We start from the raw sequence: 25,056 nt of genomic DNA on the forward strand, positions 1-25,056 counted from the left end.
ATTATGTGGTGGTGATGGTCTTGAGGTATAACCCAGAGGTTTTTTTTTGTTTTTTTTAATTTTTAATTTTGTTTTTAAGCGTTTTTGCGGAAATGTGCGCGCTGAAACTGAATATGTGGGTGGGGTTATTCTGGGGGAATTTGGACACAAATTAGTTAAACTCCTGTCTGCGCTTTCACTGGGTCAAAAGAGGCAAAAGTTTTGACTGAAAACACAAAGTTTGATGGGATAAATGCTCCTCCTCTGCTGCTGTATGCACACAAACACTCCCTCAGCTCTGACAAAACCCATCAAAATTCTGAAATTTTGTGCAAGGGGAACCCAAACGATGGAGAGAAAACTTTAATGAACTCTTTTACAAAGGTCATATTTAAATGTGCACCATTTACTGGCTTGTGAAAGCAGTGGATTCAGAACAAAGTAGGCCGAGCGTCATTAATGCAGTGGAGTTTTTTTTTTTTTGCTACTGCTGCTCTTGATATGCTTCGCGCTGCACCTTTAAAGCCTAAGTGGGAAGCCCTGCAGGTCCCTGCTGACAGGCCGTGGGCTGACGTGGAGGGGATTTGCCCATTTTGGCCACGTATGGGCCTCAGCGACCCTCACTGCCGCCCACATCATCCTCACCCTGAGATTGCTGCTGACGTCTGACATGTCTGCTGCAGCCAGGCGGAGGCTGACGCTCCCTCCACCACGACCACACACTGCAGTCAGAGAGAAACCGTCCGCTCCTCAGTGTGCTGCGTGTGTGCGTGTGTGTGTGTGTGTGTGTGTGTGTGAGACAAAAAAAAAACACCTCAACTCTGTATGTGTGATTAATCTGTTCAATACATTAATTTCAGGCTGCTGAGGAAAAGGTCACAACGATCAGATCACCTTTAAATACGTCATGTGTCAAAAGATTAACACAGAATTTGGTCGGGGGAGAAGAGTGGAGGAAAATGATGAAACAATGCGAGCTACAAGGGTGTGCGCAAAGTTGAGGCGAGCTTTGAAGTGCAGCCACACATTTTGCATGATTATTGCTGTTAAGTTTTTGATCTCAAGCCAGCAGGCACGAAAAACAACAGCAGCTTGGGATTAGTCTACCCCACACTCGCACGCCTACCTTGCCAGCATAAGTCCCTGACTCAATTAGAAAAAAAACCTCTGCAACTTAGGGCTCCTCACGCACAAGTACCCACATCGCGCTGCCCACGTACCTGCAGCACATCACAACCGGCACCGCTTTAATCGCCCGAGCACAATGAACGCACTGGGATTTGTCTTCTTGGTGACATTAAACGCGGGGATGCACGCGCGCCTGACGACTAATGTACACACACTGATGATGAGACGGAGACAACGGGGCCGAGCAAACATACAGAGGAGATAAAGGATTTATATCTGCCTTTAATTAAATATCAGATATCATCCACTGATATCTGCAGAGAAGCAGCAGACAGGACTGTTGTCAAGTATGACGTGAAAAGAGACAGAAATAGACCAAGTTCTGGTTTCGCTGGAGAGTTTTGGAGTTTCATGATGAGCTGTTTTGTGTTTCGTAGGCCTCTCGAAAACAAATCAGCGACAAAATACCGATCATTAACGCCCCGTGTGAAACCCTGGTGCAAGCGTGTCTCTTCAGAACTGCAGCGTTGATGCAAAAACGTTGAAAAAGCTGTGAATGTGCACCAACAAAACTCACCAAAAGTGTACAAATCGACAAAATATCATGACCGGCCTTAAACAGCACCCATTAGACACTAAAATAATAAAAACTATGTCTGTGACTTGCATTTTAAATCCAGTGGGGATCAAACGAAACCTCTCGCTCCGTCTCTGCTGAACCAAACAAGGAATTAAACCATGAGGCCTGAAGGTGTTACAACCATCCGTATGCTCTAACTTCCTTCTAAAAACCTCTCTTTCTCTGTCATGGTCTGTGGTTTTCACTCGACAACAGCAGCAGCAACAACACAGATGCAACTTTTTTTTTTTTTGCTTTTTTGAGGGTTTTCCTCCAGAGCACGAGCTCACAGTTTCCACAGAAGTTCAGCGGTCAGTGTTTCGTCCTTCCTTCCTGCTTCATTAAAGGGATGTAGGAAGAGTATAACCGTGACTAACTGGAACTTAAAAAGTTTCAGTTACGAGAGTTATACGACTGTGAATGACCAGTAAATTTAATTCACACACAGCAGTACTAAACGACTACTGTTTTAGAAGTTAAAGTACGTCATTTCCTTACACTGTTATTGTACAAAATTAACTTTATAATCCTCTTATTCACTACAAGTACACATAAAAGACTGAGTAATGTGAATATAATCAGTTTAGATTAGCGATTATTGCATATATATATATATATATATTATATTGCACTGTCAAACGACATTATCACTGACTACACTCGCTCTCACCTACTGTACTTTGTTACCACAGCAACAGCAGGTTAACAGAGTCCATGGAGTAAGTGAGGACAGGCACATGTGATGTGATGCTCAGAAACAAAATTAAATTCTCCACAACATTTAACATACATACTTTCTAGATGTGTAGAGAACGTCAACACATAATCAGGTTCATATCTATTGTTCTCAACTGTAAACACACATTTACAGATACAAGTGTAGTTTCCCTTCCAGTCTTCAAACCAACTAATAGTCAACTGATGTTTACTTGACAATAAATGCAGATAATCAACTAAGAATTGATCAGACCTGTGATCATATATTGACATGACCCACATATTCATCAACTACTGGCAACTGAGTCTCTGTTGACATGATAGCGAATATGTGTTGATTACTAATAAGAGTCAACAATGGACTATTAAAATAAAGTGTAACCGTTTTTTTTTGTGTGTGTTTGTGACGTCATCAGTGGGTAGTTTCTAGGTGTGGGTCAAAACATGCGGTACACTTGGTTATAATCAATACTACAGGGCAAATATCGCTATTTTAATGAACAGTTTCACTCGCCGGGCGTCACTACTTCATGTCTCCTCGTGGTGGCGCTGCTCAAATAAATGAGGGAAAAAGTGGGCGGCGTTTGCGGCGGGATAATGGTGGAGAATCATTCAAATCCAAATAGACTGTTTTTTCTTTTATTGTTGTTCATAGAAAATGAAGCCTAAATGCTCTGTGTTCGAAGGGTTAACTACATTGATGCCATTGTTTTCATAATAGCAGCAAAATTCACATGCCCCACTTTCTCTCCCCCTGACATCCTCCAGGTATAATGATCTCTCCTTTAACAGGGAACCAAAGCACAGTATAAGAAAGTGCTGCCCTGCTGTGACTTGTAACTTCACCGAAGTGTCAGCTAAAGTGCAGCTCTCCTGCTGTGCCGGCCCTGCAGTGCTGCGGGGGCCGGAGGAGGGCCCGGGCGGGGCCAGACCCGGGCTACTGGGCTGCTGGCTGCCCACGGAGAGGCCTGGCCGGGTGGGCGTCATCTATGGAGCGATTGATCCCAGTAAAAAAGGACAAAAAGTCTCCCTGTTGTCCTGCTCCACCAACAGCAGCAGGGGGAGGAAAAAAAGAAAAAAAAGAGTTGTGTTGTGGTGCAAACTGCAGTTCACACAGGAACAGGAGTTTTTCATAAAACTATTATGATTAAAAGTACCAATAATAACCATTAAATAACTCCTAGTAGTACAGTTATTTATGATAACGCTCACTCAGATACACCCACCATGTTCATGCTTTGTTTCAAATATTGTATCTTATACATGTATTCACCCATTCAATGAGAATGACACTGACACAAACACGCCAGTTGCTGCTTAAACTCCCTTCTCCAGCTGTTTTTAAGGCCTTCCTTGTCTTTCATCTGCCCTGCTGGATGGCGGCTTCCTAAGTGTGTGCCCTATCCAGGACCATTTCCCCTTGAGGATCTCTGGCTTCCAACTGGGTTTTGTCCACAACTCAAGGTTGCTGATCTTGTCCGACTCACTTGATGTGTCGTTCTCCGTGTCTCAGATCCGTAGAGCAGGACTGATTCGACGATCAGAAAGTTTGGTGGCTATGCGTATCACTCTGGAGGCCTTGACAGGCTTCAAACTGGGCGGGTGTTTTAATAAAGAGCACATGGTGTGCAGTGCCAACTTTGGCCTTATTTGTACAAGCAGATACAGCGCCAAACAAGCCGCTTCTTGTCCCAGACGTTGCCTTCACCTTCCTCTGATTCCTCTTTGGAGAGAGGGAGAATCCAGAGAGGGAATAACAAATGAGGGTGAGAATCAAGGAGAACGTCAAACTGTGATGAAGAGGCCGAGGACGTGAGAACGCAGTTGGGTGGAGAGCTTTTGAGTCGAAGAACTTAACCCTATTTACCCCGTACAGCAATAGTTAGTATATAATCAATGGCATCAAAGATCGTCACAACATCTCTGTGTGTTGTTACATGTAAATGTTGATATGGGGAGACAACGGTGGAAACAGCCAAGTGAAAGAGCAGGTAAAAAAAAGTCTGTGTCGAGCGTTGTGTGCATGACTTTGGTGTCATGCCAGTCTTTCTCCTTTGAAGTCCAGGCAGCCCTGCTGGTTTGGTTTGGTTGGGTTGGGTGGGGTGGCTGTGGGTTCAGTGTGGAGGTTTATGCATGGAGAGGGGAGTAAAGGTCACGGTGACGGAGCGCACATATCTTTTATACTCTGTAATACGTATCACAGCTGAACCACATCAGGCTGAGCTGTTTATCAGATGCCGAGGAGAGAGAGAGAGAAGAAAAAAAAGAAAAAAGTACCTGCAGTTGTTGCAGGCGTGGGTTTGACGCTGACTTTCATGCACTGAGGGAGTTTTGGAAATTGTTGAAGAAACAAAAAGTTACTGCAAAGATGCATTAAAAAATAATAATACACTATATACATAAATATATGCTTGATATGAAAATGGCCCTGAGACAACTGGTGCTACTTGACTTAACACCAAGGATATGATAGTTTGGTTATAACAGTGGTGTGAGGACCTATTGTAATTGTAGGAATTATTATTATTTTTCCCCTAAACATGCATGAAAACGGACAAAAAATTGGCAAGCAAATCAGAACTGACGAATAATTTAATAAAATAATGGAAATACGGAAAGACCAATGCAAAATGGCTCAGTGGTGCCCCCTCAGGTCAAAAGCCCATGGAGCGGGCCGAAACTTAGTTGCGGCAAATTTCACGAAATTTGGTGGGAACGCAGTTCTGCCCAAGACGAACAAAAAATCTCACTGGGACCATGACCTCGACTCAACAGGAAGCTGGCCATTTTGGATTCGGCGCCCATCTCGTCTTATTGTGGGACGAAAAACGTGCCAAATTGTACTAGCTAGTTTTATTTCTTGTTTAGTTTTGACTTTTTAAAATGAGTTTGTTTTAATTAGTTTTTTGGTTTGCTCGTTTGCTAGTATTTATTTTTTTGTAAATGCTTAGTTTTAGTTTAGTTTTTAGTGTTTTTTGCAATACGGAGGAGCATTTGCAAGGTGCAAGATGCAAAAAGGTCATAAAAACCCAACAAAAGATGCCCTTTTAAAAATGTATGAGGATAGATCAACAAACCATCCCTGAATCAAATATAAGAAATTATTTTAAGTGCAAAATGTGCATAATACTAACTAAAGACCCACATGAACACATCAACTAACAGCATAATGAATGTTATGTTTAACTTGCATACATAGCCTAATTTGTGTCTCACACTGTAAATAAAAACAAATTAAAATAAATAAATAAAAAACTAAAATGGTAACATCATAGAAGTTAAGACCAAAATGAACTATTCTTACTGGGTGGATGATCATATAATAAACACAGAGCTCTGAAAGCAACAGTTTTTAGCTGCTGATGAAGGATTTTGTGCAGAGCTGCAGCTTCACTGTGCCAGGCTGATACAAAATAAGTGATTTGTCCCACAAAAACGAATAGAAAAGGCTTCAGAGAATGAGCAATTTGCTCTGAGATGAAACAGCTGCACAATCACCACTTTTTCTGTTTCCTGAAAAATTCAATTTTACTTTTAAAAGTAAAAGCTTTTTTTTTTTTTTTTACAATAACTATGGTAATTGACTGCTTAAATATTTCAGATTGTGTTTTGGAAGTAGAAATGAAGGCCTCATTTGTGTCTTTTTTTCAGTTTGACACTATGGAAAGTTTTTGGATTTTTCCTTCCATAATGGGAAGATTTTTTGAATAAAAATGCAATAAGATCTGAGCTTTTGTTGAAATGTTTGCTTATCTTTCAGTGGCCTGTTGTGAAATCCAGAGTGAAATCCATTGTTCACACATCACGAAAGTGGCGTACCTGCCACAGCCGAAACGTGTAATTCTCCTCCGCGATGGAACATCCTCGTCGTCTCTTCCACATGTTAGCGTCTGACAGAGGTCGCCGGGTGTCGGCGCGTCTGGGGAAAGCAATATTTTGCTGTAATTAGCCGAGTTAGTGACACATCACCTCTGCTGATGTGCTGTCTCCAGTGCTTTCTAATCTCACGGTAATTATCATCATAATCCACCAGGGACGTACAAACCTGGCGCTCACTCAGCCTTGATTGATTTTTTAATAATAATTATACATGTCCAGCATTAGCGCAGTCTGCTCTTTATCCGCGTGGCAAGATTATACTGAATATAGCACATGACTTAAGCACAGAAATCAATACATTATCCCCCTGATCGCTTCATGTGAATCGATATACAATGGGAAAAGCAGATATACAGTCTGCAAACACTAATCTGTTTAAAAATAAAAACAAATAAAATAATAATAATTACCACCAGCCTGTACTGTATGTAGCCTGCAGTGAGACGTCAGTAACCTTCCCTCCCTGCTGAGACTGTTTTGCTCCACACTTGGCTGGAGAAACCGCGTTAGGCAAAAAAAAAATTTGGAAGGCATCGACCATTGTGGCCGGTGGATGAAACATGTTAATTTTCCTCCCCTGGTAATGATGCATGTCACTTCCAAATGTGATTATAGGAACAGAATGGCATGCAACACGCTTGTAATGTGCTTAAGATGTTTGAAAATGCATAATGCCTGCACAATATATATATATATATACATACATATACATATATATATATATATATATATACATATACATATATATATGTATATATATGTATATATATATATATACATATATATATAAATATATAAATATGTAGACAAGGTCTGACTGGAAAGGTTTTTTTTTAAATAAAACCTGGGGAGTACCCAAGGTGATTCCTTGGGGAATCCCAGAATTAAAGTTTTTTTGTAAGAAATGTTGTAGCACTGTTGTAGAAATGTTGTATACACTGGTTTAACAATGACCAGGCTTCATACTGATGCCTTTGGTAGTATACTTTGGTAATATTTCTCTCTTTCTCCTTAATCAAATGCTTTGCACACCTTGGACACTGTTGACGGGGTGAGAACTGTCTCAAAGGTAGATGTGCACAGTTCCCTTGTTTTATCATAAGAGAAATGTGATGAAATAAAAATGACAACAAAATAAATACTGTCCATTCTCGTCTGCAACCTGCAGCCATGTGGCTCTTCAACGCCTCTGCAGTGGCTCCCTGCAGCTTTGTCAAAATGATGTTTATCTTTATTTTATTTCTTTCAAAGTGAACACTTGTTCTTTTAGGGATCAATAAATGAAAGTGGCTTAATACTTCATCCACTAAATTCAGTTTATTTGTGTGGTTCAAAAGTGTTTTGGAAGTAGAACTGATGGCATCTTTTGTGGGATGTTATTTATTAGTCTTTCCAGTTGGACATTATGGAAAGTTTTTGGATTTTTCCCTCCAGAATGTGAAGATTTTTTGAATAAAAATTCAATAGTGACCAGTTGTGAAATCATATAATTGTTCCATATAACAAATAAATCATTAAAATTATAATAATTAAGGTTTGTGGACAAAACTGGACAATTGGGGAAACACCAATCAACATTTTCTGACATTTAATGGACCAAAAAAAACAAACCCATTAATTGATTATAACAATAATCACAAGAAGGATTCAAATTGCCACAAGCCAAAATGTGAGAATTTAGATTTGTCACCTAAATATAATAACATTAAAATGACAATGAAATTGGGCAGGAAACATTTATTGAAATGTTACAAGCCGAGTTGGAGAAAATGGGTATTAATTTCCCTTAAGACACCCAATTACAGCACAATAAAGTGAACTTCTGAAGCAAGTGACACTAAAGTCCCTCCAGAATGTGAAAAAAAAAATTCAATAGTGACCTGTTGTGAAATCCAGAGTCGCGATAATGAAAGCGTCCCAGAACACCGACAACGAACTTGTGTTTGAAATGTGGAGAGACGTTACCAGCATTTGGACATCAAGAGACGTCCTGTCCGTCTTTGGATCCACATAATTATGCCAAGCATGAATTATTTAAAATCCAAATTGTTTCTCTGTATTTATATATAGTATATCTATATATAAAACTTCATACATGATGTTATCTTCATTTTATGGAGGTTTTGTGGCTCCAGATTACATTTATTTGGGTGGAGACGGGGACAAAAATGGCTCTTTTAATACTAAAGTTCGCAGAACCTGTGTGCGCCTCTTGAACCAAGTGCAGAAAATAATAACTTCAGGACGTAAATGTGGTGCTTTCTCTGCGGCCATGAGTGCACAAACTCACAAACTCATATTCAGGATATTTTCCACATTTAAACGTCTTATTTGAATCACCTTTGAATGTTGTATTTACTTATATAACCATGAATTTGTGACAAAACTATATGAAATTAACATTTAAAGGAACAAACGTATGATCTAAAGAGATAAAAATAACCATGAGAGAGTAAGGAATTGTGTTCAATTGAAATACACGCTTCACTGACAACAATTGTGGTATTGCAGTAACCATTCCAAACTCCACAGTGTTGCCGTTGTCCATATTCTACAAGTTTGTGTTGAATTACTTTTTCTATTAAACTTACCACTCAACTGTAGTCATGAAAATGATGAAGCGCAGCAATCGTCCAGCCTCCTCTTCCTCTTCCTCCTCCTCCTCCTCCTCCCTGCACTGAAACAAAATAAGACTGAGTCGAACAAATTCAATACAATTGAGGTAAATGAGAAACTAAATCGTGGACAGGTAACACTGTGCGGCGTCCTGACACTGCCCGAGCAAACAAAGGCGGAGAGGGGTTGACGTGAAAGCGACCGTGACAGCTGTCCGCTCGTATACGTCTGAGCCTGCCGCACCGGCTTCACACTGCAGCTGCTCGGCTCACAGATGTTCGTGTTACTGTTCCATCAAACGCTGAGGTGCTGAGGTGCTGAGGTCGGGAGCAAACAAACAAAAAAATATCCAGATCAATGGAGGATTCATTTTTGTGGTTTCATATTTCCATCAAAACCTGGAGCCTTAGTGTGAACAAGAGACAGGGAAAAAGAAGATTATAATCGTAAGCACAGATAAACAAATGTCACAATTATAGGTTCATTAAATAGATTAGCAATTTGTGAGGAATTATGTTGGTTTAAATTATGCCGCAGCAGCAAAGAACAATTATCCGAGAGATAAATAATACATGTAACGTTACTAATACTGTGATATTATTAGTATGGGTGGGGTTTTTTTTACATCAGAAAAAATGGGATTCAAGAAAATAAACAAGACGTCTTTTAGAAGCTGTATTTCTTTAACGTATAACAGGGTTCCTACAGCTTCAAGCAAGTTCAATTTAAGACTTTTTAAGTGCCACTTAAGTGTGAAATTTAAGACCAATTTTACAAGAAACACAAACAACAAAGCTGCCCAAAACGTCACATAAAATTCTACTTCTACTTATCGGTATCTGTTTTATTGGTTCCGCTGTCCTAATCTGTGTGATGTTACTGCAAGAGGCATTTGATAAATTATACCAATTATACATAAAAGCCTATTTCCTATGTGTTTAACGTTTTCTAGACTTTTTGACAGAGGGATTTAAGACATTTTAATACTAATTAAATACTTAAATACTCCTGTGACAGTTGCAATCTTGGACCCAAGTGCAGGACAACAGGATTAGGTGAGAGCGGTAAGAGCAGGTAAAAAAGAACAACAACTTTAAAGGTTCAGAATATAAAGGCAGTGACAGACAAAATAATCCAAAAACAAAAGGCACAAGGGTCATTTACAAAGATCAACAATCAAAGGGAGAACACAAGGATTAAACGAGACAATCTGTGACCGGGAAGAGAGAAAACAAGAAACAGGTGTGAATTATACACACAGGCGAACGTATTTATACAAGAAACTGGAGGAAGTGAAGGTGGAAACAAGGACCGATACAAAATAAAACAGGAACTCCACAGAATACTAGACTCTGTAAAGAGATCGAGTAAATATAAGCGAGTGCAGTCAGCTACGTGGACCTATATTTAGATACTAAACAAACCAAAAAAAGCCAAAGAGATGAGTGTAATTTTGTAAAAAAAGACTGAATTGGACTGACATGCGTATCAGATGATGTGTGATATTGACCGATCCATGTGGTGTAGTGAGAAAACATTAGAAAAAGGGGCAAACAGATGAGTGTAATTTTGTAATATATCAATATTTGTGTGGTATAGTGAGGAGAAAAAAGGGAAAACAGATGAGTACAATTTTGTAAAAGCTACAATAAATATGTGGAATACTGAGAAAACAGTAGGAAAAAGTAAAACAGATGAGTGGCATTTGTAATAAGATCAATAAACATGTGGTACATTGAGAAAACTGAAGAAAATAAATTAAACGGATGAGTGCAATTTGTAAAAACTACAATAGACATGTGGAATGAGGAGAAAACTGAAGGAAAAAGGTGAATTTGTAAAAACTACAACATAAATGTCAAATAGTGAGAAAACAATAGAAAAAAGGTCAAACAGATGAGTGTAATCTTATGAAAATACTGACTTGGACGGACATCGGTATCGATAGATACCTTGACGTCTGTTAACGTCTGCGATCGTCTCATGAAAACATGGTACGGATCCATCCCTCGTGAAGTTTGGTTTCTGTTTTCTAGAAGCCGCAGAGTTGTTGCTGAGCTGAGAAACAGAAATGATTCTCACTCCCCCTGCCAATAACGTGACTCTCTGTGGCCTGGAGTCTGACTCAGACTTGACTCTGGTGGTCCTGATCTCAGAACACCCGTCTCATCTTTTAACCTGTGACCTGCCACCCGCTTTTCTGCTCACTTACACACTTACACGTCACAGCTCAGTCATTTTGGACCGAGAGTCTGCAAGTTTTAATGGTACAGAGTGAAAAGTGAAGCTTGCTTCACCGCCTCGTACAGCACAGAGGACAGACTTTGCAGCTCTGAAAACATACACACAACCATCTGTAGGGTATTTTTTAATGAATGATTCTGATCTATTATTATAAAAAAGTATCTATATTTTCCACGACTAAAACGTCAAGTTCCAACAATTTAATCAATTACTATTTTGATTGATTGATTGATTAAGAGGTTTAAGTGTTTTTATTTTAACTTACAACAAGTTTTCTGATATGGAAGAGTATTAGGGCCACAAAAAAATTAGAACAGCATGAATTCTGAGATTAAATTCAGACTTGTTTCCGCAGAATTCTGTCAATTTTTCTTAGAATTCTTACTTTAATCTCAGAATTCTCAATTTTTTACACAAAATGTTGAGTTTTTTTCCTCAGAATTCTGAATTTTTCTCCTCAGATTCTGACTTTAATCTCAGATTTTTAATTTTTTACATGTGGCCCTAATACTCTTCCATACCCTGATGTTTTAGCTCCTGAAATGTGAATATTGCCAGGTTTATTTGCTCCATATAACAAATAAATCATAAAAAAATTATAATAATTAAGGTTTGTGGACAAAAGCGGACAATTGGGGAAACACCATTTTCACCATCAACATTTTCTGACATTTAATGGACCAAAACAACCAAACCCATTAATTGATTATAACAATAATCGTTAATTGCAGCACTGCTCAAAATATTTTTACAGGGTCACAAGAAGCATTCAAATGGCCACAAGCCAAAATGTGAGAATTTAGATTTGTCACCTAAATATAATAACATTAAAATGACAATGAAATTGGGCAGGGAACATTTATTGAAATGTTACAAGCCGAGTTGGAGAAAATGGGTATTAATTTCCCTTAAGACACCCAATTACAGCACAATAAAGTGAACTTCTGAAGCAAGTAAAGTCTGCCCGATACTGCAAAAAAACACACAAGTCTTTTGTATTTTGTGTGAGACTGAAATGAAACGTATACTGCAGTTTTTCCATCCACCGATGGAATCGATGACTGCATAAATAATCAGCTGTGGGGTCTCTCTGCTGCTTATTGTGGGAACTGGAGCAAATTGAACGCCTGAATGCTTCTTACATACTGTTCTAACTCGAAGGTTAGACTAAAACATTCAAGTCAGATATCAACAGTTGTTCCTGAAGCACAGTACTCATTCACTCATTCACTCAGTCTACCGCTTTATCCTCCACATGAGGCTGCCAATGTCCAATTAACCTCTGCATGTTTTTGGACTGTGGGAGGAAAGTGGAGAACCCGGAGAACATGCAAAATAAGTGATGTTGAGCAGGGGTGAGAATTCTTTTTTAAGGTTCATAAAAGCCCATATTATCATTATAAGAGTCTGGGGGAGTACATGAGGCCAAGTCGCCTCCTCAGGGCGTCTGGTTCTTCTGTAGCATCACAGCAGCAGGAAACGTAAGAGGCTACCATAACATCTGTGCTTTTTTTTGATATTGATGGTAATTGAGTAGAAAATGAGCTCTGAATTAAGCTCTACAACATGTCCCTGCCATTCATTAGTCGTCAACATTTGACTGAGATCATTTAATGGCCGGTGTAAATGTATAAAGGCTGTGGATAAAAGCGTGACTGAAAGGAAACTAGCAATCAAACATTTTAGTAGGTTAAAAAAACAAGATATTATGGAGGTGAAATGGTAGAAAATGTCCTTTCCTTTCAAGCACATTATGTTATTATCATCGATTAACCAGTTTTAGAGGGTTTTTTGTTAATGATTAAAACAAGCTTTCTGATTTTTCAGCTGCTAAAATGTGAATATTTTCGAGTTTCATTGCTCCATTTGAAAAATAAATCGTTAAAACTGGATGTGGTTTGTGGACAAAACGAGACATCATCATTTCAAGATTTGGGAAACACCGACCAACATTTTCTGACCTTTTATGGACCAAACAAATACTCGACTAATTGCTAATCGAGGGCTGCGTATTTCTGCTTTATGTAAGAAGATTATTTGTTCCACAACTGGAGAATTAGGTCTTTGAAATAGCTTGAAAATGGGAACTTTTTTCACTGATGATATGGACAGAAATACGCCGTCCACCTAACATATACTGCCACTTGCCCACAACCGACGATTAACATCTGATTTTAATGTCTGCAGGTCAGCGCCGAGGTAATTCCCGGCAATTTCCTGGAGACGCATCCGAGACTAAAAGCCAAACCCCCGCCCCGGATCCCAACCGCGAGTGTCATTTAAAGTGAAGTACGCCGCTTGACGGTCATGACACTGTTAACCTTCTACATTACGAAGGAGCACGCAGTACAACAGCGGCAACAACAGCCATTAACAGCAGAAATTTCCCCATGAATATCAGACAGGGCTGAGAGTGCCAAGATGTTATGATTTTATTATCCTTTTTTTTTGTATTATTTCTTTCTTTATTTATATATATATATATATATATATATATATATTTTTATTTTTTTATTTTTTTTACAACAGCACAAGCTTTACTTTTTGAGGAAGCCTATTACTGTCCTCCCACACACACCCATCACTAGCAGGCGCACAACGACCTCAATAACCCTCCACACTCTGAGTCTCTCCATCACATACACACACACTCACACACACACACACACACACACACACACAAACACCACAGACTGGTTGAGTCGATTTCTCGCATCACTACTGCCATCAAGTGGCTGCTTTTAAACATCTGCCTTGAACTGACCTTGCAGCATGAAAAAAATGTCAGACTGTACTTTTAATCTTCTAGGACTTTTTTTTCTCCGACGTTGCACTCATTTTTCAGGGGGTGATCATGCATAAAAACTCTTGAAATTTGGCACCGAGGTCGCCTCGGTGAAAAATATGATAGTGGCATAGGCCACAGACCTGTTCGTAGCCCCAGGGCTCTATAGGGCCCCCAGAAGTCAACTGATGGTCAGACATAAGTCGTCGGATAGTGGCCAAAATTGCATTAAACGCAAAAGTTTAGATTTTTTCTATCGTGTCTAAGTCACACATAGTTGTTCCAATTTTAACCAAACGTGGTACACTTGTTGCTCTCATGATTCCAAACAAATTTCTAATGTACTTCCATTAGCTCCGCCCACCCAAAAGACGGCCATTTTGGAAAAACAAAAATGGCTCGTCCTAGCACGTTTGAGCTCGCCGCGTCAAACTTGATGATTAAAAGCTATCAAAGGATTTTCTCTTCGTCAAAAGGCGAGGCCTCAGCGCTCTGACAAAGTTGACGTTAAAACGGCAGGAAAAGTACTTCAAAATTCCACTTTTTGAAAGCATTAACGTAAACAGAACTACATGACAATCCCTATCACTGCGTGAGGTCCTAGTTTTGCTTTAGTATTTACACACAATGTATTGTTGAATCTTTCATTACGACTTGAATGAAAATAAGAAATAATCTGGCGGTAAATCAAACACAGCACAGGCGTGTGCTTTTCATCAACACCTTTAATAATTCTGGTAATATGGTGGTTACAGTGATACTGCATTCTAGTGTTGATACTGGCTTAAAAACACACACAAAGAGAAACACACTTTGCTGCTATTTTTCCCCCCCAAAAAACCTCCTTTAATCTTTAAGCAATCAACAGTAAACAGAATTTCTTCAATTCCAAACATACGTTCCTACTTGGGGAAACACCTCAAAAACACGGAATACTGGGCATTTTTGGCATTGAAATCAAAGACAGCAGGTACGGCGTGTCAGTTATTGGCAGTTATTTAAATACGAAAGCAGTGAAATCGACCTTCGCGATAAAAAACAAAAACAAAACAAACCCCAATAAATGCAATAAAGATGACAGAGCTCTCTCTCTCTCTCTCACAGTAAAGGGATCCTTGCTTGACATCTTTGTAATAATAAGTTAAGACGACAAAGACGATTTAAAGGCGTACAGTCAGTTTAAAATGAGGCACTTCTTAATTTCCGGCTCCTTCTACAGTTAAGTGCTCATCAGGAAAATATACAAGCACGAGGATGGTGAAATCTGAAATAATGCATGCTGTGACATCTTTCCACCCCAGATCCACTTAGTGTACTGTGACTGCACTGGAAACTGAAGTCAATGTCACGAGTTTGACAAACACTGTTTCATTTATTATTATTAATAACAATAATAATAATAATAATAATAATTATTATTATTATTATTATTTCAGACCCTCTCGTCCACAGACAACGTTTTAATACAGCGTTGCCAAGGACACAGTAAGATTCGGCAAAAGAGAGATGGTAAGAAGATATAAAAGCAGTTTCGGCAGGTTCATTTTCAGACTTTTAAATCCGTTTTTTTTAAAACCCTCACATGATGCAATTTAAGGAATGTTTTTTGTGTTGCAGCCAAAAAAATAAATTAAATAAAGAGTACATTTTACAAACTAGTCTGGCAGCAGCATATAACAACATTTCATGATTAAATTAAGATTAATGTGGCCTGAACCCAGATTAAAATAGCTCTAAACCGGTTGCTAGGACAAACTGTTGACAGAACAGGTGTGTCGCGTCTCGTTAAACGCTAACACTGCGGCCTGCAGCAGAAAACATTAAAACTGTGTGTTTTTTTGGAAAAGTCATACCTGAAATATGAATATTTAAAAGGTTTTATTTAAAACCCAATATTTCCTGAAGTTTCTGGTCCACAGTCAATATGAAAAATACGGGTGGTGAATTCACAACTGGGAAGCATTTTATAACAACGCAAGCTAATATCTGCTAAAGTTTTAAACCTAGTTCACCAGTGAAAATGAATGGAATGTGTCACGATTGTGCTGTTGCGTCATTTAAAATCTACAAATTGACTTCCCTTTTTTATATATGTATATATATATATATATATATATATATATATATATATATATATATATATATATAAATAAATCGACAAATAACTTATTGAGAGGCACATTCTTTACACTCGAAGGACTTTCCTTCACACTCCGCCGACAAACGGCAGTTGTAATAATAATATAGTGCAGTTGTGAGGCGTGTCGGATTTGCAAAATGCGGCCCAAACACGGCTCTTTTTTGTTTTTGTGTCATTTAATCGTTCACAACAAAGTCCCAAATGCAAAAAAAAAACAACCCATTCGAACAAGTCTAAGTCTTAAAAACCGTTAACCATTGATCCCACTTCAGAAAGGACCCGACGCGTAAAATTTAAGATGATTTGTTGAGATGGGTGTTTTTGCAGCAATAAAACCCAGAGTTTGAAGCTTAAGTGGGTAAAAAATAATTGAAACCTAAAACGTCAGTCTGTGTTTTCTGCTATAACAGCTGGGTCTTCTGTGGGCCCTCCTCTGTCTGAGGACGGGTGCGTTTGGTCTTCATTTGGGTGGGTGGTGTTAGGTTGTGTGGGTGGTTCTGAGGTGGCTGGCGGTGGGTCTGTGTTGTCGTCACCTGAATTTCTGTGCGGCGACTCCTCCTCCTCCTCCTCCTCCATATTAACGCTCTCAGTCGCCTCCTGCTCATTAGGTACCTGCCAACAAGAGGAGAAAACAGGTGACGGTGGTTGACGGGAAGCCATTTTATTTGTTGTCTGTTAACTTTATAACTTATCTGAACACTAAGTTGTTAAGTACAATATTAAATGGATTCACAAAAATAAGTTTAAAGTGACTGTTTGGAAAATTTACCACACACTCTCCTGACTAAAAACACGAGAGAGAGCAAATTAGGAGTCTTCGTTTCACCTGGGTGGAGCAAGATGGTTTGTGCAGCGTCCTTGTCTAAATATGCACTTTGTACAGGGAACAGTATTTGGTCCAGTGACTGATGTGGTTTCACAGCAACACAAGTGCAGACAGGAACACACAGAGGAGGAGAGGAAGGACAAGGACAAGCTGCGCGTTGGCCAGATTCAGACCAACAGAAGTCTGAACCCGAGCACAAATATCACTCGCATGCAACAGAGACGAAAATGATCTGGGCCCATATATTTTTAAATATAATAATAAATAATAAAGCCTTGTCTGAAGAATTAATCCTCACTTCAACAGTGGATTTTACAGCGTTTAAGTCACACTTAAATAGTCAGTCGATAAGGACCAAAGACACTTTGGAATAGTGTTAAATTTAACAACGTTAACACAAAAAGAGGCGGATATGCTTCTAAACTGAAGTGGTGTTAAATTGACTCCTGCTAATTTTTACTGTGCATAGATTGTAAACGATAAAACTGTTCAATTTCATGTGTTGAATACTTAACTTAAAATTTCTACTGTGACACACTTGGATAAATACAGTTTGGGTCCTGGTCTAAGCCACAAAGGTAGAGTTGAGCAGGTCCATCATCACCACCAGAGGGTGGGGCCAGCAGGGAGGGAGGGATTGAGGGAGGGAGGGTGACATCACTGGGGAGCAATTCATGCACGCATGCATGCGACTCACAGGACGTCACAGTTCAAGGTGTGGGAGTTTTTCACAATCGCACAGTCGACGTACGCATGCACAAACACGCCCACATACCACACACAGAGAGACACCCCCTGCACACACAGTAGTTTTCCATCGACCTTTGCACGCTAAATAAAAAAAATGTCTCACCTCTCTTCATTGTGTGTGTGTGTGTGGGCAGTCGGTTTTTAGAGGAGGAAGCACCAGAGGGATCAGATTAGAGAAAGGTAAAGTAACATTTCCCACACAGTCATAAAACTCGTCAGCCAGACACAAAGGGCGGCGTCGCCGTCGTACGACATCTATTGTTGCCGCCGCTGCAGCTAAAAGAATCAGCACACCTCTTATTCCAATGACAGCACACCCACATGTGGAAACTTCAAATTAAAACGAAATTATGAATGAACGAGAGTCCCTTCTGAGTGTGTAACATCAATCCCACGGCTCCAAACAGCAGGAAGTTGTGACACACTGAGAATAAAAGCAAAAATGTCTTGCTCTGATCATCTACAACACTCAATCTCTTTTGAGTTTTTGATACAGAACAAGACATTAGACGAAAGAACCTACGATGGACTCTAAAAGTATGTTATTATGACTAAATTACAGAGTATTTTAACATTAGCACAAGTGTTTAGCCACTCTAAATAGTCTTCGTTGTGGCTCTGTTCACCTGCAGGGGGCGAGTCTCTGGTGGAGGTCTGCCGAGTTTGGCCATGTTCATCATCTCCTTGATTTGGAAGATGGCAAAGGCGATGGTGACCCACGGGGATCCGGAGAGCATCCACGCCGGCCGGGTCACGTCCTCCTGATCCTCTTGGTGCTTGGTCTTCCTGACGGGTAAGACAGGAGAATGGAGGCCCGGGGTGGGGCTACCAACGCCGTTGTGGCTCTGAACCAGATCGATGGTGGCGATGGGGACCGGGCTGGAGGGGACTGGGACGTTCTCGGCCAACATCTTGTCCTCTGAGAACACAGAATAAAAGGAATCCATTGAATTTTGAGAGCCATAAAAAGGGGAAATTACACACGTGTTATCAGGTAAAAATCAGATCCAAACATATGTCAGGATGAAGAAAGTCAAGGTTTGCCCCACCTTTCCCCTCAATCCCTCCGCCCAAACACTGGATGAAGGAAAATATGAGGAGGATGACGAGTGAGGCCATGCCTATTCCTCTGAATGTCTCTGCAGCACCTGCAACACAAACATCAGTGGTGTTTACACATCTTTATTTATTTGTTTTTGGAGTTTGGCCACCAAAAGTACTACTGCTGCAACCGTTAACGTGTCATACCAAAGTAGTTGACAAACACTCCTCCCACCATGGCTCCACAGCCGCGGCCCAGACCCAGGTGGAGGCCCTGCAGGATTCCCTGCGCCGACGTCCTCAGCGCTGGAGGGACTGCGGCGCTCAGGAAGGAGATGCACGCCGCCCAAACTGAAGCGTGAGTGACACCTGGAGGACACACGGGGGACAGGCACAGGCATCAATTGAAGCTGAAGGAGCGGCTGGAGCCACTCTCTGAGGTTAAATAAGCAGTTAGTGAGTGACGTGGAGGGAAAATGCTTCATGTGCTCTTCAGGAAAACAATCTTCTGTGGCAAAGGTGCATGACTGAGGTCACAGACAAAGATTCATTACATCCTCCACATGGTGATTTCCACTCTCTAAGCTGTGCTTTGTTTTGTGTGGTCAAACTGTAATTTGTCACGTCGTATTGTGCCGTATGTGATTACTGTGGCACAATTTTAGACATTCTGGACAACAATAAAACAATTTATCTATATATGCATGTAAGAAATAATCCATTTAAAACTGCAGCTTTTACTGAGGTAGGAAAGCAATATATTCTACTGTTCTGTGACAATAAATGATGTTATAAGTCGGCACAGTTACGTTTAGAGGGAAATGATCATTTTAAGACGTAAAGATAGACAAACTTTGACCCAAATTTTACTGATTTCTTTTAGCTCATTATCAGTTCTGCTCTGACTCACAGTATTTTACCTTTTTGAGTTTATTGTCAAAACAAGCTATGTGAGAATTACACCCTTAAGGTCAAGTGTGTAAGAATTAGCGACATCTATTGGTTTAAAGAGTGCTACAAATGAAGGCTCCGCCCGCCGCTCCCTAAACTACAGTGACCTTCACATTCAATACTCTCCAAACTCTATTACTCTCCTCCTTCTTCTGTGTTGGTTTATGCTTTTTAGATTAAAGTGGGCAGAGCCGTTCATTTGTTTGCATAATAATCACATTCTTCTTCAAGAAGCCAAACAATGTGCACTTACTGTGGCTGGTAAGATGGTGGACTTCATTTAAAAGGCTTATTCCTTGACTTATATTGACTTACACAAAGATATGCATGGGTATTACAGTGCATTCAGTAATCCCACCCTCAAATGTTTCACAGTGGACCGTTAATCTCTAAACTACTCGTGATCTGTTTATTCTGTGAGGTGTCACAGTGTTTTGTCAGGGCGGATGTCTCCAACACACACACACACACACACACGACCGTCTCCACTATGACTCACTTGACTCACAGATCAGCTGTGCTATTGCTGCTTTTCTATTTTGGTTTTTCACATTTTTTCTTGACTTGAATAATATGCATTTTAATGCGATTAACAGAATATTTGTATTGCTAATATTGATCATTTGGAAATTTAGCAGTCTCTACAGCAGTACTTCTGTACTTACTATAGTGTCAGAAAGAAATGAGTAGTTATGATTGATCAGAAGTTGGGGAGAAAATTGTTTGACATTTGCTGACTGACTCTTCCTACATGTGAGGATTTGCAGGCTTTCTTTTCTCTATTTGCTTTTCCACGAACCCTCATCAGTGCCTGAGCTGCAGCTCCGGCCCGCCTCTCACCACCACAGAGGAAAAAGGCCGTCTGATAAGAGTCCTTGTTGAACAAACAGCCCATTCCGTTTGTGTTCCCTTGTTTTTTTCCAAGCCCCTCCCCCCCGTGGCCAGAGAAATGAGCGGAAGTTACCTTGAAGGACTTCCATGGGCAGCACAGTCCAGGCGTTCTGCAAATAGGAGATGTACAAGTACCGCGCTGTGTTGCAGGCCAGGCCAATGTACAGCACTCTAAAAGGGGGGCAAAGGAGGACAGAGTGTTCATAAATAACATTATTTTCTTTGTAAGACGACCGTGGAAATGTACTGTTTTTATATCTACGTCTACAATAACCAACTAGGAACCAAACACGGCTCCAAAACAACATCAGCTGACTCACACGGAGCTCAGTGGTTGGGGCAGACAGGTTGTGGTGCAAGGAATCTTGTGCACAAGAAAGTAAAATGAAGAGAAATCCTCATCTCAAACACCTCCAGTAATTTTGCCAAGTTGCTGATTCAGCCGAGGATGAAGAAAAGGGTTATTTTGGGGGGCGATGTTGTTATGAAGCAAACGAGCTGAACCAAAGCTGGAAGCAGAGCAGAGCAGACAAACCTGAATTTGAAACAGGACACACCCTCGGGCTGGCCATTGTTTTGGTTTTTCTCTTTGTTCATCACTTGGCTGCACAGTGTTTGCTCACCCAGACACGGGTTCACTGAGAACACACAGACACATGGTTCTGTTTGCTTCCCTGCCCTCACGTTTTATTGTACGATTTTTGTATTTTTTGAGGATAGAATGTGCTAAATATAACTTAGGCTTCTTCACATGTAAACAATTTTGCCTAAACGTAACCGACAAAAGAGAATTTTGCCCACACCAAAACTGTTTACTTTCAAAGCGTTCTTGTTGCCCTCATAACAGTGACAGTATGACTGTCAGGTAACATCTTTTTACGACAACGTCACTTGACTGTCATTTCAATTTTATGGATGAGCTCATCGGTGAAGTGACAGCACATGATCTTTCTCTCGACGACAGGCGGTTTCACACAAACTGAGTCACGCGGGGTCGCGCGGCAGGAAGACTAACCTGAGCGCGTGTCGGTTTCAGCTCTTTCTGGTAAAACAGGAAGTGTGCTCGCTGCAAAATACAGAAAATGCAGCAAACAAGGCAGGTTTCTGTGTCTGGGTCTGTCTGCAAACATGCCACAGGCCCCGTTTGTGATATATTTTTACCTGTCTGATTATATTTCAGTTTCATGTTCTGTTTTACTGCAGGGCTGTGTGAACAACACGCTTTTTTCTTTTGTAAGAGCTGACATTATTAGTAATACTGTTGGAGATTAAACATCCTGATCATTCTGACAGAAGCAACAACTTCATGAAACTTCTCCCACGGGTTGTTAGTCAGCGGCATGTGATGCACTCAAGATTCCCATTTTATTTAAATACAAAAAAAAATGAACACCCCGTTGCCTCAGGGTTTCTTTCCAGAGACAGACAGACAAGCGATGTGTGTTTACTTGTGCAGTCTGTCATCTAACACCACACTCTCGAATGTCCCTGCCGTCTGTGAGGTCCGGCCTCGAATTCACTCCGAAGAGAAACGCTGACCATCAATGTGGCCATTGTCTCCTCGTCGCTCTGACTCTAGCTCACTGCAGCAACTGCTGCACAGTGAACAACATCCAGTTACACACTCACTTAGGGTGATGAGTCAACACAGAGCACGTTTTGCGTTACTCTACGTGTACAAAAGAGGCTGCAAGAGAAGAAATACAGACACACTCTGCATATCTCGTGCTCGGGCATGGAAATGTGAGGTTCTTTTCATTTAAGTTTTGTTACAGCTGTAAAATCTCCAAAAACTAAGGCATAATCACACGTTTTTGAGAGTGTTATCATTTCATTTCAGTCATTTTTCAAGCAAATAGTTTCCAACTTCCACCTCTTCAATAAACATCTTGCTTTTTATGATATGAAACAATATATTTTAATGTCCCAGTTGCGCAGCAGGGTAACTAATTATCCTGTGGTCACTGACTGGCTCTTACCTGACATGTCCAACCAGCTCGATGAACTTGTGACTGGTGAAGTAAGCGGCAAGCTCAGAGATGTGGCTCAGGACGGAGCAGACACCAAACAGCGTGGTCGTCCCCTTCAGGTCCTCCAGATGCCAGTAGAGGAAGGTGAACACGAAGCCGTAGCCGAAGCCCATGAACCAGGCGACGAACAACACGGAGCTGTAGCGCACGCTGCAGAGAAGCTTCAGGAGGTCACTGTACTGGAACTCCGGAGGGGCGTCGGGGCTGCTGGGAGTCTGGTCTGAGGTGCTGGTCTCCGGCGTCTGCTCCACCACCGCTTCCGGAAGCTCGTGCTGATAGTTCCCCCCTTTCTCAAAGTAGAACTGAGTGGCGACGATGAGCGCCAAGCCCATCAGCACACCAAAGACGATGAAGGCCAGCTGGTAGTTGTGCTGGCGGTACTCGGGCACGAGGCAGCCGTCGCCTTCGACCGTGACATTGACGTGCGTGTGGTCGATCCAGATTCCCACCAGCAGCATGGCCATGCCCCAGCCCAGGGAGCCCCACATCCTCTGCAGGCCGTAGCGGTCGCGCGCTTTGCCGAGGTACTGCAGAGTGATTGTGTCCACGATCGTGACAGCCGGGGCGCTGAAGAACTCGCCAACAATGATGACGAGCAGAATGATTAGAAAGATTTTCTCCACCTGGTCCTGGTTGAATATGATCTGGAACTCCTTGGCAGTGGTTGGTCCAGGAGCGGTGGTGGTTGTGGTGGTGGACAGGGTGGTGTTTGGCACAGCCTGGGTGGTGTTTAACGGCATAAACGGGGGTGATGTTGAGTTAGTGTCAGTGTCTCGTTTAAACCTGGAGAGCACAGTGAAGTCCAGGTGTTTAAAAATACTAGGAAGGTCCAGAAAGCTCCGGCGACGCCTGGTGTGGTTGGTTGAGTTGCCCAGATCTGTGTCATTGTTGAACACAAGTGTCGTCGTGGCAGGGTTCACAGTGGTCGTGGGCATCGCCGTCGTCGTCGCGGGGTATTTTTCCACGCACTTTATCTCAGCGGGTTTGACAAATCCAATGCCGCAGTTGAACACCAGCCAGCAGAACACAGAGAACAGCAGGACGACTTTCCCCTTCTTAAAGCGGTCGGCGATCACGCCCCAAAACGGGGCACTGCAGAACTCTATGAAGTAGCGGATGCCGACGAGCAGCCCGCTGCGGCTGGGCGACATGCCGAGCTGCTTGTAGTACACGGCCAGCAGGGGATGCAGTGATCCATAGGCGGCGTAGAAGAAAAAGTAGAATATTTTGGAGATGAGCAGGTGGCTGTTGATGCGGAGGCATATCCTCTCGCAGCAGTCAATGTTGTCACGCTGTAGAGCCGAGGGTGGTTCCGTCGGCGTGTCGGCCGGGGGCACAGGTGTCGTGGACACATCAACCTGCTGCTCACCCACCGACAGGGTGTTGAACGGATCGTCCAAGACATACTTCCTCTTCTGCTCTTCCTCGTCATCTGTCAGGATGGCAACCTTGTCGTCAGCAGGCATATCTGTGAGATAAGGAAATGAGGGTGAGCGACTGCAACACAACCAGACTAGAGAAAGCACAAACTACCACCAAGGCCACTCTGAATTTCTGGAATCTGGATCATCATCAAAAATATACTAATTTCTTCCTCGGGACATAACCTATGTCGCGAGAAAATGCCGGTAAAAACATAACCTACTTGGCAGAGATCATGATGAAGCATTAAATATTTAACGTGGTCCTTTCTCTTTCATTTGTAAAACAAAAAAAGTGAGTTATGATTTATATTATTTTTACAAATATATATATATATATATATATATATATATATATATATATATATATAGACACTGCTGGTGTGTAAGAGCAAACACAGGATGCTGATAATGGAGCAGAGGTTTCACAAACTTGTAAGTGTGCTATAAATAGACTTTGACGTGAGCATTTTTGTGATGTATGAAGCGGTCAAGGTGGAAGTGGAAGGAATTAAAATTGAAATACCTGGTTGAGAGTCTTCAAGCCTCATTTACATTACATAACATGTCATTTAGCGGACACTTTTATCCTAAGTGACTTACAATAAGTGCATTTCAACATTTGGGTACAAACAAGAGCTAGAAGTGAGTAAGTGCTTAGTAAGTAAGTATGCCAAGCTATAAAGTGCTATTTAAAAACCCATCTTTGTCATTAAAACACACTTTAACACATTACCTTTACGCTCAGGTCTCACTTTTTAAAATAATCTGTTGTTTTAATTGACTTATGTATATATATATATATATGTATACTTGATATATTTATTGCTTGTTTTTAGTAATTATTTACCATTTTTTTTAACTATATTTAGTTGTTTTACCCCTGCTGACTATTGTCTGTTGTTTTAACTCCACGACAAAGTTAAAAGGACAATGAAAATCAAGACATAAATACTATTAATAATACAAGGGCTACTGTAGGTCCTCGGCCCCCAGTTTGAAAACAGTTTGTCCGACACTGACAACCCAACGTGGAATT

The 25,056-nt window shown here is 41.0% G+C and overlaps 1 protein-coding gene across 10 annotated transcripts in view; it reads right to left on the minus strand.

The window, feature by feature from the left end:
* LOC122786838 (major facilitator superfamily domain-containing protein 6-like) overlaps positions 1-25,056 on the minus strand; it is a 35,061-nt gene that overhangs the window by 9,508 nt on the left and 497 nt on the right. For 4 of the 10 annotated variants that reach the window (XM_044053348.1, XM_044053363.1, XM_044053394.1 and 1 more), the window contains exons 2-9: positions 22,546-24,064; positions 20,640-20,737; positions 18,932-19,093; positions 18,733-18,831; positions 18,310-18,602; positions 16,641-16,719; positions 8,914-9,247; positions 6,263-6,362 (exon numbers count right to left, since the gene is read on the minus strand). In XM_044053348.1, coding sequence (XP_043909283.1) covers positions 9,222-9,247; positions 16,641-16,719; positions 18,310-18,602; positions 18,733-18,831; positions 18,932-19,093; positions 20,640-20,737; positions 22,546-24,062 — 2,274 coding nt within the window. In that variant the 5' untranslated portion in view covers positions 24,063-24,064 and the 3' untranslated portion in view covers positions 6,263-6,362; positions 8,914-9,221. Of the gene's footprint in view, positions 1-4,720; positions 4,764-6,262; positions 6,363-8,913; positions 9,256-10,912; positions 10,997-14,674; positions 16,720-17,786; positions 17,791-18,309; positions 18,603-18,732; positions 18,832-18,931; positions 19,094-20,639; positions 20,738-22,545; positions 24,065-25,056 lie in introns of those variants that run through there. The other 6 variants (XM_044053386.1, XM_044053371.1, XM_044053402.1 and 3 more) reach the window with 5 other exon arrangements.

The sequence above is a fragment of the Solea senegalensis genome, linkage group LG2, assembly GCF_019176455.1.
Source record: "Solea senegalensis isolate Sse05_10M linkage group LG2, IFAPA_SoseM_1, whole genome shotgun sequence".
Classification (NCBI taxonomy): Eukaryota; Metazoa; Chordata; class Actinopteri; order Pleuronectiformes; family Soleidae; genus Solea; species Solea senegalensis.